General features: G+C 39.3%; 1 protein-coding gene across 1 annotated transcript in view; it reads right to left on the reverse strand.

Moving 5' to 3' along the window:
* The window catches only part of Taf5 (TATA-box binding protein associated factor 5), a 42381-nt gene that overhangs the window by 5098 nt on the left and 21723 nt on the right, over positions 1-15560 (reverse strand). The window contains exons 8-10 of the mRNA XM_083138493.1: positions 7150-7287; positions 4983-5176; positions 3960-4073 (exon numbers count right to left, since the gene is read on the reverse strand). Coding sequence (XP_082994619.1) covers positions 3960-4073; positions 4983-5176; positions 7150-7287 — 446 coding nt within the window. The remainder of the gene's footprint in view (positions 1-3959; positions 4074-4982; positions 5177-7149; positions 7288-15560) is intronic.

Consider the following 15560-nt stretch of genomic DNA (forward strand, 5'->3'; position numbering starts at 1 on the left):
GTTTGATATGTTGGATTTTTGAGGAAGTAAAAGTAAAGTGCTCCCCTGCACTTTGCCATGAAGGTGTATAGGGGTGTGGAGTTAAGGCCCCACACTTTCTTGATCACGGCTGGGTGGGGATGATGTGATCAGCACCACGCTCCTGGCTACCTTTATCCCTCAAAGTTTCCTCAAAGTACCAGCTTCATATGATGCTGGGTGGGTGCCGGAGCAGTTTGAATAGGTGGAAAACATCCCGGTTCTCTCCCGCAGGGGATCGACCCCGGGTCTCTCGCATAGTAGTCAGACGCCTTAACGACTGAGCTCCATTATTACTCGCTCGACAAATGCCGATGGTGCGTGCATAGCTTAGTAATTCAAAACATATCTCGTGCGACAAATACGAAGATGTGGCTCCCGTGTGACGGTAGATACGCACTATCTCCTGTTAGAACCCTGCCACTTTGCTCTGTGATGCAAATGTTTTTTGATAAAGTTGAAAAAATCGTGGGCTGTCGGAATTATTCCATGTACGTATAACTCTATAGTTTACTCTTGAGTAAATTGTTGCAAAACTTGCATGTTCTGTGTACACAAACATGGCCTAGAAAAGACAAGAATTTTGGATTTCATGGAATTTTTCGTTGTTTTAGGACATTTATTTTTGAAACAATCGCTAAAAACGCCAACAATTCGCATTTTATTCCAAATTCGCATTATTTCGATATTTCGAACGGGCGAGAAATGTGTCCAGACATCACTGCACATTCCTAAACATAAATAATCGGAAATTACTTTCTGGCCACCCCTCGTATAAATCAGTAGATGGAAAGTGAAAATTTAGCAGGGCTGGCAGAGAAAAGTTCATTCTTGAAGAAAGTGATTTGCTTTTATGATTGAATGATTCGAGTAAATATGATAGTAAAATATTTACGTATTTATTATTAGTATTTTATTTCATAATATTGGACATTAACCTTACTCAGTGAGAGATTAATGACCATCTCTCACGAGTTTAAACAGACAGGACAGAGAGTGGCGTTAATTTCATTGCAATACTAGTGGGGAGTATGCACTTGCCTGTTATAAAGTTCACCAATGCAGATTTATGTTTCACTTTTTCGTGATAGTATTCAATATATATCCCATTTGGTTGGATTCTTCTTGATATCTAAGAATAGTGCAATGTCATTGTAAACGTATGTTAACTTGTGCGAAACCAGTAATACATCAGGATGATGAAAGAAAACTTTCGCAAGCACTGCTACATTAAATAAGGTGAAGTGAGCCAGAAGAGTAATGAAATTCCAGCAGCATATTTGCAATGTCTAAAACTCTTCTTGTTTATGCATGCGATTTTTGTTGGATGTTGCAGTCCATGCAATTTCTGTCGCATGTTGTAGTGAGATACTTTGTCAGGTGGCGATATTCGACAAAAATCGTATGTATCAATAGAAGCTATTTTTTTTTTCATGTTCCTTCAGTTTGCCCAACAAAATGCCTTACTGCGACGTCCGACAAGTATCGGACGGCGCCACCCGCTCTTATCCCCTCCATCTGTTGACAAGTCCCCTTACTACTGCCATACGGACAAAAAAAAATGATAATTCAATGCATTTCCAACGTAATATTTAGAGGCTTAACCTTTACTCCCCCGATGATACCATATGGTATCATCAGAGTAAGGTCGTACTGGCCCGATGATACCATATGGTATCATGGTGCTGATTACGAAATGAATGTGCTTGTTGGACCTTCATACTCTTATGTTTGGGTGGAACTCTGGCACAGGTCTGGAGCAAGTCTGGGAAATTCATATTGATGATCAACCTATCCCCCTCTCCGCAACATATCCATGCCACATTTCAGAACAGAGTTTCATATTTTGGCGCATTATTCAACTTGTATGACACCCAGGAACATGAAACATGTTTCAATCTCTTTGGAGAGAATACAAAGGTTTGCGACTTCTCCCCAAAATAGCGGGTGAAGAGGGGGCAAACTCCAGATTTTTATGTTTTACTTTCATTAAAATTCGGTGGTCACACCCCCACAACCCCTTCCTCGGTTCGGAGTTCTGAATTGTACACGGTTGCAGGCTATGATGTTTTAGCTGCAAAACAAAACTTATCCGAAGTAGATTGCTCCCATAGTGCCCGAGTTAAAACAATTTTTCTTCAAAAAAAGCAAATTACCTATTTTTCGTAAAAAAAAATCACATTTTGACTTATTATTCAACTTGTATGGCACCCAAGAACATGAAACATGTTTCATTCTCTTGAGACAAGTCCATTCTTTGAAAATAATACTAAAGTTCGCGCCCTCTCCCCAAAATAGCGGGTGGAAAAGGGGCAAACTACAGATTTTTACGTTTTTTCCATTGAACCCCAAGCCCCCCTTCCTCGGTCCGGCGTTCTGAATTGTACACGGTTGCATGCTCTGATGTGTTAGCTGCAAAACAAAACTTATGTGAAGTAGAATGCTCCAATAGTGCCGGAGTTATAACAATTTTCCTCCAAAAATGCAAATTACCTATTTTTCGTAAAAAAAAAAAAATAATAATAATAATAATAATAATAAAAAATCACGTTTTGGCTTATTATTCAACTTGTATGGCACCCAAGAACATGAAACATGTTACGTTCTCTTGAGAAATGTCCATTCTTTGAAAAGAATACTAAAGTTCGCGCCTCCTTCCCAAAATAGTGGCAGAAGAGGGGGCAAACTCCAGATTTTTATGTTTTTTTCCATTGAAATTCGGGGGTCGCGAACCCCAAACCGCCCTTCCTCGGTTCGGCGTTCTGAATTGTACACGGTTGAATGCTCTGATGTTTTAACTGCAAAACAAAACTGATCCGAATTAGATTTCTCCCTTACTGTCCGAGTTATAACAATTTTCCTCCAAAAATGCAAATTACCTATTTTTCGTAAAAAAATAATAAAAATAAAATCACATTATGGCTTATTATTCAAGTTGTATGGCACCCAAGAACATGAAACATGTTTCATTCTCTTGATAAATGTTCAATCTTTGAAATGAATACTAAAGTTTTCACCCTCTCCCCAAAATAGCGGGATAAGAGGGGGCAAACACCTGATTTTTATGTTTTTCGCATTGAAATTCGGGGGACTTCCCCCCAAGCCCCCCTTCCTCGGTCCGGTGTTCTGAATTGTACACTGTTGCATGCGCTGATGTTTTAGCTGCAAAACAAAAGTTATCCGAAGTAGATTGCTCCCATAGTGCCCGAGTTATAACAATTTTTCTCCAAAGAGTGTTCGAATTTAAAATTCCCGCCGAGAACCCCGGGAGAGAAAAATGTCTCTCTCTCTCCTCCTGCCATCACTGGTTTCTGGCGCCGTGGCTGTGTTGCGCATAAAAGGGGCCTAAAAGTTGAGGCCGAAATTTACGAACGAGATTTCCTGTTCCCGTGCAGAGTTCCATAACGATATCTTTAAATAAATAAATTTTTAAAAAAAAATAATAATCGATGAAGACGAAATTCCCTGACATTTCCCTGACTTTTTTTGACACCTAAAATTCCCTGACTTTTCCCGGTTTTCCAGGTTTTCCAGGTCTGTCGCCACCCTGTTATTGAATTCCCTGTACAATAAGCTTTATTTGAGCTTCCTAGGGGAAAGAGGGGTGGAGTTACAGCACATTTAGTATAGCTAAGAGGGCTCAAAAAGGGCAATTTGTGCGAACTTTGACCTTGAATAATTTAACAATTACAAGACAAACGAAACTAAAAATTTTCATAGTTACTAAGTTCCATGCATAATCTCAACTCCCCAAATTTCATTAAAATCTGTGTTGATTTCATATGGAATGACTCATAAGCAAGTATTCATGCTGAATTGTTTCAATTACTTAAAAGGTACTGGCTAAACTTATCAATCTTTGGGTACTTTCATGCATTTTCTTTGTTAGTGAACAAGAAAGAGAATAAAAAAAATAACACATCAATTTGCAAAAATCTAACCTTGTGCCCTGTCATCAGCCGAACGTGGTTACCAGTAACACAATCCCACAAGCGTACAGTTCTGTCACTTGATCCTGTAGCAATATAGTTAGAATTTGGATGAAACTGCAGACACTGAAAAGAAAACATGTCTGTGAGATAGGATTATTAAAAATGATATGAAATTATACATGTTGTGAGATAGATTTGTATTACACACACACAGATTAGGAATGCACAAAACTTAACCAGCAATACAACTTGCATCATTGAACACCCTCTCATTTCGCCAAATTAAATTCCCAAAGTTTTACAGGTTTTTCAGGTATTTTCAAAGAACTTTCCACACCATTTTTAAAATGCTTTAACATACTAATATATAAATGTTAAGGCTTCAACTTTGCATGCTAATCAAACAGAACATAACGTAAATAAATGAGAGAGATGAAATGTAAAAATACTTTAACACAAAATATCTACATTCAAGAACTGTTTGGGAAAAAATGTGAAATGTGTTTTTTTCAGACACTAATTTTGGCAAACACAAAAACAATCCAATTTACTTAGTTTTTCCATGTTTTTTCCTTGTTGTTGGGAACCCTGATAAAGTGGTATTTGCAAAGAAAATAAAGAAAATTAATAAATTATAGACACATACATATATGGATGGGTTAAAGTTACAGTGGTGTAAGTCACTTTCTTAAAAATAAGAAAAGTCTGACTCTCAGCACTTTGCTGATCAATACAACAGCTGTTTCCTTTATCACTAGACCTTAAACTGTCATCTGTTGACAGTTGAATGAATCTCTGATTTACTTCACGTTTTCTGTTAACAAATTGACTTATATAGATCTGGTTTCTGTGTCTGTCTTTTTTTTTTTTTTTTTAAGTGACTTACACCACTGTAACTTTAACCCGTCCATATGTTAGTGCTGAACCATTATTTACCTTCATATGATATTCATGTTTTTATGTATAACTAAAAGACATTTAATAATATTTGTTACAATCACATACTTCAATAAGGAAGTTGAAGGAACTCACATCAACATCTGAAAAATGTCCGGAAAATATTCTTAATGGTTGATGCTGATCCGTTGCCCACAGCCTGGCTGTTTTATCATGCCCTGCACTTGCAAAGTAATAACCGTGAGGAGAAAATTTTACATCCCAAATGGGAAATGTATGTCCCTTGTAACACACTAAGCACGTCCATACTTGCAAGCTCCATAAGCGAACTGGAAAAGAAATATTAACAATGACATTGAAAACAAGTTCCTTTGGTCACAGCATCAAGCACAAAAGAAATGTAGGTTTAAAAAGTATCATGATACAACTATGTATGTACTGCAAACATTAAATACGCCAAGGTAAAATATTGAAAGCCTATCAACAAGATCATTACTACATTCTGAACAAGAACAATGTAGTTTAGTAATTATATACATTGTTTATGAACAATATGTTATACAAATCTCCATTTATTCAATTTAAGTTTCCAAACAACCAATGTAGCACAAAGCAGCAACAGAATATGAACTACTTGCAAGAAACCTCCATCAAAGTTTCATCAATAACTAGGACACACATTAAAAAAAAAATATTCTTTTTCGCACATGAGCAATTCACCAGAACCACTAATTCTCTGCACAGTTTAAACTGTCTAATTCAAAAGTTGGTGCTACCTGCTTTTTATAACCTTCCTGTAAGCTCACAGATAGTACGAGGGTCACTATTTATATTTTGAGCCTAACAATGAAAAGACAGGAATTTGGCATTGAAAACTACTTTATTGTTTTTCGAAGTATTCTCCTTTATGGTCAATACACTTTTGCATTCGTTCGAACCATTTGTCAAAGCAGTTTTTCCAATCTTCTTCAGACACCTCCATAATATGGTTTTTGAATGCATCAACGGCATCTTCCGCCGACGAAAATCGTTGTCCACGCAATTTGTTCTTGACATTTGGGAACAAGAAGAAGTCATTGGGTGCCAAATCAGGACTGTATGGCAGATGACCCATCAATTCGATTTTTTGACTGTTCATAAAGTCGGTTGTTAGACGAGATGTGTGAGAGCTGGCATTGTCTTGATGAAGAATGATCCGACGGCATTTGTTTGTTTTCCGTATTTGACCGAAGACCTCTGGCAAACAAATTCTTGTGTACCATTCAGAGTTGACCATTCTATGTTCCTCTAAAGGCACAGTTGCCACATGACCAGTTTTCCCGAAAAAACAGGCGACCATTTGTTTCGATGTGCTTCGAGCGCGAACAACTTTTGTTGGATTGGGTTCATCTTGAAACACCCATACAGTCGACTGCTGTTTACGTTCCGGCTCATATGCATATATCCATGATTCGTCACCTGTTACAATTTTATATACGTCTTTTGAAGCACCACAATTGTATTTATTGAGCATTTGTTTGCACCAATTGACGCGAGCGTCTTTTTGAGTTTTTGTCAAATTGTGTGGGATCCAACGAGAACATACCTTTCTCACAGCTAAATGATCATGTAATATTTTATATATGCTGGTGGAACTAATGCCTATGGTTGCCTCAATCTCACAGTATGTCACATGACGATCTTGCAGTATTAGGTTTTTCACAGCATCAATGTTTTCTTGAACAACAACTGATTTTGGACGACCTTCGCGAATCTCGTCGGTGAGCGAATGGCGGCCACGATTAAATTTGTTATACCAGCGTTTCGCAGTGGCAAAGGATGGGGCTTCATCGCCAAATGTGGAAGTAAGTTGATCGATGCACTATTGTCTTGATAATCCACGTCGAAAGTCGTAAAAAATCATCGCACGAAAATGTTCACGAGTTAATTCCATTTTATTGTTGTCGCGCAATCTCCAAGGCAATATAAACAACACAAATGAAGCTATTGACAAAACATTTGAAGTACGTTATGGTCAATAATGCCAGACGATTCCGTGCAAACGTCAAATCGCGCCTAACTTCAATCAGTGTTGCCAAGGCTCAAAATATAAATACTGACCCTCGTATACTGTTACTATTGATTGATCGATTGATTTGGTTTATTTTACTTTGCTTTTCTGCCACTTTTAGCATTACTCATGCTCATCTTTGTGAGCAGCCATAAGTGGCAGAAAAGGAATGCTATATAACATAAAATACAAGCAAATGTGTTGTGCAATAAGAGAACAAAATCCTGTTACAAATGAAACAAATGTATTTACTTGCATTATCCTCGGAACATGACAGCAATAGAGTTCTGTCTGGACTGAAGCATACATGGTATACTGGTCCACTGTGACCACACAAAGTCCTACAATTTTCTGCAGATCTGTCATCCATCATACGTACCAAAACATCATCTACAAAAGAGAAAAATCTTAAATCATTCCGGTGAATTATAATGCAAAAGGAAAAAGGTTATGAAATGAAAAAATTGTAATTGTTTATGAACTCTGTGTCTATTGAGTATTTTTTCAGTTTGCATGTGCTCAACATAGATACTAACTTAACTAACAGTAAGTTAGTATTTTTCCATTAGCTATGATTATACGCACTGTTTTTTAACAATATTTCACTTTGACAGAATCGCAATAATAATTGGAATAAATGCACCCAGCACAATGCTAAAAAGCAGAAAAATGTTACCAACATTACAGGATATGCAATCTATCACCTGGGAGAAAAAGTAAAATAAATGTGGTTTCAACAAGGATATGAGAGAATAATCATTAAAACTGCACATAATGTCACGCACTTCATATTTCTATAAATAATTGATAATTAAAAACATAATTCAGTTGATTTGTTGCTGAAAATGTGAATATAAAGAGAGAATACATGTATCCAAGTTTTGTAAAATAAATTTACGAAGTTTATTTTTTAATTAGGGTCCGTTTTGAAATAAAACAAAAACATGCAAATGAAGAAATTTAATTACCTCTGCGGCTGTTCATATGTACATTCAGCTACTTCTCAACTTAGTTCCAATAGTTGTTGAGACACTTGTTGTAGCGGTAGATGAGCTTTTGTAGACCCCCCATCAAAGAATTGACGCCAGGTCAGACAGGCAATCCGTCATGGTCCATTTGGCGTCATTTATTCTGTATTGCTCGGGTTGGATTAGTCTTCAAGTGGAGGAATAGGTGATAATCGCTAGGGGCGAGATCCGGACTGTACGGAGGGTGGTCCAGTCGCTCCTAGCCAAATGAGTCAATGAGCGAGTGTGTGGCCGTGCGTTGTCGTGCAGCAACATGATACCGGAAGACTTGAGAGTGTTACAATACATGGCTGCATTAACTGTTTGTTTGCCTAGTGTTTCATTAGAGAAGTTTTTCATTGACGAAATATTCCTAGAATGTATCATATTGCCTAGCGGGTGAGCATGAGTTTCTTGGATTGAGGGGCATCCTGATCATGGTTCTTCATGAACATTCGTGTGACTGGCCTTAAACAGACGTACCCACTTATGCACCTTGCCTTCAACAATGACATTCTCACTATACACCTCACGTAACTGAGATAAATGTCTGGCGCTTTCACATTTTTCACGGTCAAAAACCTGATCACTGATCGTAACTCACACCTGGCGGGATTTTCAATCACCTGCACCACTTCAATTGTCCACCACAGGAGCACCAAGCGTTTCACAATGTGCAAATGGTGTCTGTTTACGTGCAAGGCATGTCGGTAACTAACGCATATGCGCAAAACGCCAAACACTCAGTGTTGCCAACGTGAGTGCAAAATGGCCCCTAATTAAAAAAAATAAGGCTCATATAATGCCTGCTCAGCGGCAAGTGTGTTAAATGGCAGACTTTGGATCTCACAACTGAAGTTTCAACATCAAATCTCAGCCTGAGCATGGGTGTTCTTTGTAAGTGCGCCTTATCAATTTTACCTAATCATAACATCACTCATGTTTATCGTCATGATTAGAGCCCGGATTTCTACGCAAAATGCATGTTTCATGTAGCATGCAAAAACTTGTGGAAAATATTTTTTTCTTTCTGACGAACTTGTAAAGAGTCTTGAATGATAGTGCATATTTTGAGTGAATTTTGTTGTGCATGCATATTCCTTAAACTTTGCAGGATAAGGCATATTTCGAATTTTATTGCTACATAAGTAGTAGCATATTTCATAGTCTATCAAGAGAAAATAGCGTTGAGTTTGTTGCCCACAATCGTTGATAAATTCACTTTCGACTGAACGGCGATAACCGAATGGCGAACATACCAATTTACTATACAATATACACTATAATGTTTAAATTTTTTTTCAGAATTTTATGTAGCGCTTTTTAAACAACGGCGATCTATCGCCTTCTGATGCTTTCACAACTGTCAACTAGCACGAAGCCTTTCTTGCGACTTGGCAACTATGTGGAAAGGGTTTCTGCTGTCAGTATCAAAGGAGTTTAAGAACGTGTAAGTGTTATTTTGTGTTCTGTTAAACACGCCACCTGAAAAATCAAGTAAGGCGGTATTGTTGAGTAAATACGTACACGAATTTGGAAGTAGTGTATTTACAGAAGATGGGTCAGTTTTCTTCTGTGTGGTGTGCAAAAAAAAAGTGTGTCAGCAGAGAAGAAATTTCAAGTTACTCAACATGTCAATACAGCAAGACACAGGGAAGCCCTTGAGAGAAGATCGCGCAGTAAACAGCAACTTTTTACTACCGCGTCCACTAATTCAACATCTGAATGCACAGTGATACATTCTATGTAGATCTGTGTTCTGCGTTTGTGAGTGTGTATAAGGGGAAAATGTTTTTGTATTGGGGGTTTGCTTGCTTTTGTTTATATTACGTTGCTTTAAAGTTGATTTTACAAAAGGTTAACTTTAAATATATAATATATCAAAAACAGCAAAAACAAAAGAGAACCACGCTTTACGCGGCCACACGCAGACCCTATTCCACGTGTGGTGTTCCGTATAGTAACAGATATCCCCTGAGATATCTGTAAAGCAACAGACGAACTTTAGCCTAACTTTAATAATCGGTAACTAGAGGAGGGCTTAATAGGCTTATGATTCACTAAAATGATAGAAGGTCAGACACCTTTAAACGACATATTTATTCATTGAAAAGAACATCGCTTGTGGCATAGCTGCCACCAAACATGAGCACTTCACTGTACACGACACAAAAAAGATATACAAAAGATTTTGTACTTACATATCAGCCGTTTTCACACTATATCACTCATACCTGGGGCCTTACACACGCTATTTCACTCTTTATCGCCACATCCCGACACATGGACAAATTTGTGGTACATCACACTAAAAAATTACTATTATGTGCTTCCTTGGTGTAACAAAGGCTTTGGGGGGTGATAAATGAATTTTCCTGGCTTTTCTTGGATGGATGGCTAAGAACAACTTGGATATTCTTTGATATCCTATGGATGCTTCTATGGCGTCAGTTCTGCCGACCATGTGGTCTGGATTTCCACATGGGATGAGGGACACAAAACTCGCTATTTTGCTGAATTTTCACTGGGATCCTTAAATGCACTTGTGGACACAATATCCCACTTGGTCACACACACTTAGGCCTGTGTTTACTGTAACAGGACCTTAGATCCCTTTTCCCTTTATGTATCCTTTGTTGCTGGCACAGGTGGCCATTCCCACACTGATTTTACCAGCAACTTCCAAGCTGACCTGCTCTCAGGTGGGTCTGTAATACAAGTGAGCTTGACTAGCAAGCTCAGAACACAATAGGCCATCTGAAAGTCTCCTCTGTGACGTCACAGCCTTGACGGCTTCTCATTGGCCAGCTGGAGTCTTTTGAGATCTTTCCTTGTCTTTGGGAGAATTGCCACTTTCTCCCACCAGATGGCAGAGTTATCAATTGCTTAAAAAGTATAAACAAAAGTGTTTTTTCCAGCTTTTCTGGCTTAGTTATGCCAGATAATTGCAAATAAGTTTACTTTTAATAAATTAGGCATGATTTTACCTATGGGTGAGTGTTATCTCTGATTTTCAGTAAAGAATAAAAGAATTAGTAAACATGTGATTTGGAGCACATGGTTTTTGTTCTCCAAAATGGCTACTGTTAGCCTAACAATGGTTGGTTCTTTATAAATAAAGCATTTCTACCCCTCCCATGAGTGACAACTGGTTGGTAAACATGACCCATGATTCTAATTGGGGGTGGGGGGTATAAGTTTCTGGGAAAATAGCTCTCACAAGCTTTCCCTGATGCCAACCTAATGGCCCTTGTACTTAGGTTGGCCTGTGGTTATTTGTGTGTGGGCATGTATGCCCAATGCTGATTGGTCATACATATCCCGGCCCCTCGGGAAAAAGAAAAAGGATTCGAGAAGCGATTCGTTTTTCTTTACCCTCACTAACCTTAAACACTATTATGCAAACACACACAAAAATAAATATTCACGGCTATATAAAATTAAATTACACATATGCTGTTAAAAGAAACACTTGAAATGATCTTGCATATTGACATTAATATACTCCTGTAATAGACATGTTGAAAATTACCATACTTGAAATATACATCTACATTGATGCACTCTTGGAAATATACATATTAAAAATATTTGTAATACATTGAGGACAGAGTTTCTGCCTCCTGTTCCATTCCTATCCCTATGAAAGTTCTTGGGTGTCTTGAGTCATGACTACCCATTATGATAAAGAATTTATATAGATGTACATATATATATATATATAAGATACTTTGATCACCGTACGTAATTTGTAAGACTGTTTGTTCTCTTCACCTCGAAGGGAATGGATTACTCTACCCTTTCAGCACTTAGTCCAAAGAGACACATTTATAAAAAGAAGCCCTTGAACACTGTACTTGTGTACCTAAGTCTGCATACACACATTGGACTTTCTTTATACGTAGGTTAGGATATCACTTGTCTATGCGCACTTACACAATGCACACTATGGGTATGTCCTTGTTTTCATGGTTGTTAATTTCCGCTCAGTAATCTTGGGGGGTGACAACCACTATTCGGACACTCCCCATGCTTCCTGTACCTCAGGGGGCATGGTGGATAGTTCCCAACATCTTGCTTGCGATGTATCGCTCTTCACCCCTAAGCCTGTGTGTTTTGGGATGGTGGCACACTTGTGATGGGTCACTGCACACTATCACTTGCCCCATTACTTACACAATTTGGCTGTGTTGGTGGTGAATTCCCATGTTTGGCTTTGGCTGTACCTTGGTTGTGTCGACATTTACCTTTGGCCTACTCAAACATGGTGGTAGTGGAGATGTTTACTAATTTTGTTTTGGCATTTTGAGCTCTGAGGGATGTTTCTTACCATACCCTCAAATAGAACAACATAAATGTGAAATACTCTAAATATAGGATATATTAGAACATTGACAGTATATAAAATGCACAAAAATGAAATATAGGTCCCATATACTATTTACAACTGCTGTTCTGTATTCAGACAGAACTGAACCCCATCCACAACTTTGCTTAGCATTTTTGAGGCACTTTGGATGCTAAATCGGGATGTAATAGTTTGAGCTTGTCGATGTACAGGTTGTATACTTTGGGACTACATCTCCATATCTTCATGTTATTTACATGTTGATTACTTATAATTCTACCATTGATACAATGTATAACATTAAAATTATTACATGTTACTTGACTAATACAAATAAATGGACCAAAGAATGTATGAAAGAGTTTATGAGTTTGTCCCTCTAGGGCCTTACTCTGCAAATGTGACTTGAGGAATACTAGGTCATGCAATTGAATTTCCCTCCTGTGTTGTTGCAGATCATTTAACTTCTTATTATTCTTAGCCTTTTTGTCAGCTGTCCGGGACACAGCCATGAAGAGTTGCTGGTCCCATTCAGTCTGTTCTCCGACCGGTATATGGAAATGTTCCATAACCGGATTTCTCAGGGATGTATGCAACCGTAGTTCAGCTGGCGCATACCCTGTAGTGTCATTTATCGAATGATTGATAATGTTGACAACAGCTGGCAACTTATCAGACCAAGTCTTGTGGTTTTCGTGACACATGAGTTTGAGGAGTTTACCCATTTCTAGGTGAGTCCTCTCTACCAGGTTGGCCGAAGGAAGGTACATTGGTATGAAAAGAACCTGGGTCCCCATGCTCTCAAATGCTTGGGTGAAGTTCTTTGCCCTGAACTGTGGACCATTGTCAACTATTATTCTTTCGGGGGGTGAAAAGTGCATGAAATACACTTCCTTTATTTTCTTTACTATTGACGCTGTGGTGGCATTCCTGAGGGGATATGCAGTGATGTACCTTGAACATCCTTCGAGTACAGTTAAGATGTATCTCTCTTTCCGTTTGCTGGGAGGCAGCGGGCCTACGAGGTCACAGAAGAGAGTTGCCCCCAACCTTTGTATGTGGTGGGTTTGCAGGATTTGGCGAGGAGGATGGAGATTTGGCTTGACCTGCTGGCATTGTACACAGTCATTGACCCAGGCTTTAATTGTCCGTCTCATTCCTGGCCAAAAATAGCTGCGGAAAACCTTGTTGTGTGTCTTATCGACACCAGGGTGCCCATCATCATTGTGGTAGGCAGTAATAACTTGGGGTATTAATGTCTGGGGGATATAAATTCTAAAATTATCCCTGAAATGGAAATCCCTGACTACCAAGATGTTGTTTTGGATCTGGTACTGATTGTCCCAGTTCCTACTTCTGGGGTCATTGCTCTGACTTCCTTTAGTCAGATGGTCAATGATGGCCTTACTCTTTGGATCAGCCTGCTGTTCCCGCTGGAGCTGGTCATTGGATAGATTACCCACTGATACGGGCAACAGATGTATAGAGTTTAGGTGTTTCACCTGCTGCTGCTGTTTGTCTGGTGCTCGTGACAGCATGTCCGCGAGGCCATTATCCCTCCCAGCCACATACTCTACGTGAAAGCTATAGTTCTGCAGCTTCAAGAACCACCTGGTTAGCCGTACATTCCAGGTGTAGGCAGAGTTGAGCCATGAGAGACTCTTGTGGTCGCATAATATGGTAAAAACCTGGCCTTGGAGAAGGAAGGAAAATTTCTCGATGCACCACACAATGCTGAGAAGCTCGAGCTCCGTTGAAGTGTATCCTAATTCATAGTTTTTGAGGGAGCGGCTGATGTATCCGAGGGGTCGCTTTTCCCCATCTGAATACTGAAAACAGAATCCACCTACCCCGGATCCGGATGCATCCGTTTGAAGATAGAACTTCTGAGAGAAGTCTGGGTGGAAGATCTTACAGTCCCGTTGGACAGCTACTTTCAGCCCCTCGAAAGCATGTTGTGCCTTCGCATCTCATTGCCATTTAGAACCCTTCTTCAACAGATCATAAAGTGGTTGAGTATGTGTATTGTACTGCGGGATAAACTTTCTTATCCAACCAAACGAACCGAGGACCTTTTGCAATTGTTTAATGTTGGTTGGAGCTTGCAGGTTCGCAATCGATTCTACATACTCGGGGCACATGTATATGTGTTGTGGGTTGACGTTATGTCCGAGGAACCTGATTTGGTCCCTAGCAAAGGAACATTTGGATAACTTGAGGGTCATGCCTGCATTTTGGAAGATCTCAAGTATCCTGTCAATGTGCTCTAGATGTTCTTCTAGAGTCTCCGAAAAGATTGTCACGTCATCGACATAAGCTAACGCTTAGGATTCTGTCCCACTTAGTAGCTTGTTCATTACCTCGATGAACACCTGCATACTGTTGACATGTCCGAAAATCAACCTCTTGAACTGGTACATTTTCCCATTGAACGTGAACGCCGTATATCTCCTGGACCCTTCTTCTAAGCCAATTTGCCAGAATCCTGAGGATATGTCCAGGGAGGAGAAATACTTCTTGCCTTGAAATTGTGAGAAGATCTCCTCCATATTGAGGGGCTTCATTTTCAGCGGTAGGATCAGTTTGTTGATCTCGCGCTGGTCTAGTGTAAGCCACAGAGACCCATTTGGTTTCTGGACCACTAAGACAGGGGAGACGAACTCAGAGTTGGAGGGTTCAATAATATCCCACCTGACGAGTTGGTCAATCTCCCTCGCTACCCCTTCTTTATACTTGATCGGTATGGGATAGTTCTTACGAGCTATATATTCGGTTTTGTTGAGGACTATTTTATGTTCATGCATGTTACATTTGCCAGGGCGGTCGCTGAAAACTTTTCTCCTTCGGGAGAGGGTTTGAAACAATGACTCTTGCTGTTCTATTGTTAGGGTTGCTGCTTCGGTGGCAGCTTTCCTTATATCCGCATGGGACGCAAAATCTGTCTCCTGGAATATATCCAGGGGGAAAATATCAATTTTGTGGATAGGAGATGGCCCGTCTGGTTCCGTCGCCAAGTCAACCGGTAAGAACTTGGTGACTGCGGAGCAAGAGCTACTCTGGAATAGCAATTGGTGTGATGCAAAATCTACTTGGGCGTTGACCCCATATAACCAATCGAGACCAAGGATGCAGTCGATGCTTAGCTCATTTACGACTAAGAACTCTACCATTAGCGTGACATTTTCAATCGTGACACCTACGGATGTGATTCCCATGATTTTCTGCTTTTTGGACCCTGAATAGTCTATCAACTTGATGTTGTCACACTTGATTAACCTTGGGCGTGATGCTTTTTGATTGATCTTTCT

The sequence above is a fragment of the Lepisma saccharinum genome, chromosome 17, assembly GCF_977018435.1.
Source record: "Lepisma saccharinum chromosome 17, izLepSacc3.1, whole genome shotgun sequence".
Taxonomy (NCBI): domain Eukaryota; kingdom Metazoa; phylum Arthropoda; class Insecta; order Zygentoma; family Lepismatidae; genus Lepisma; species Lepisma saccharinum.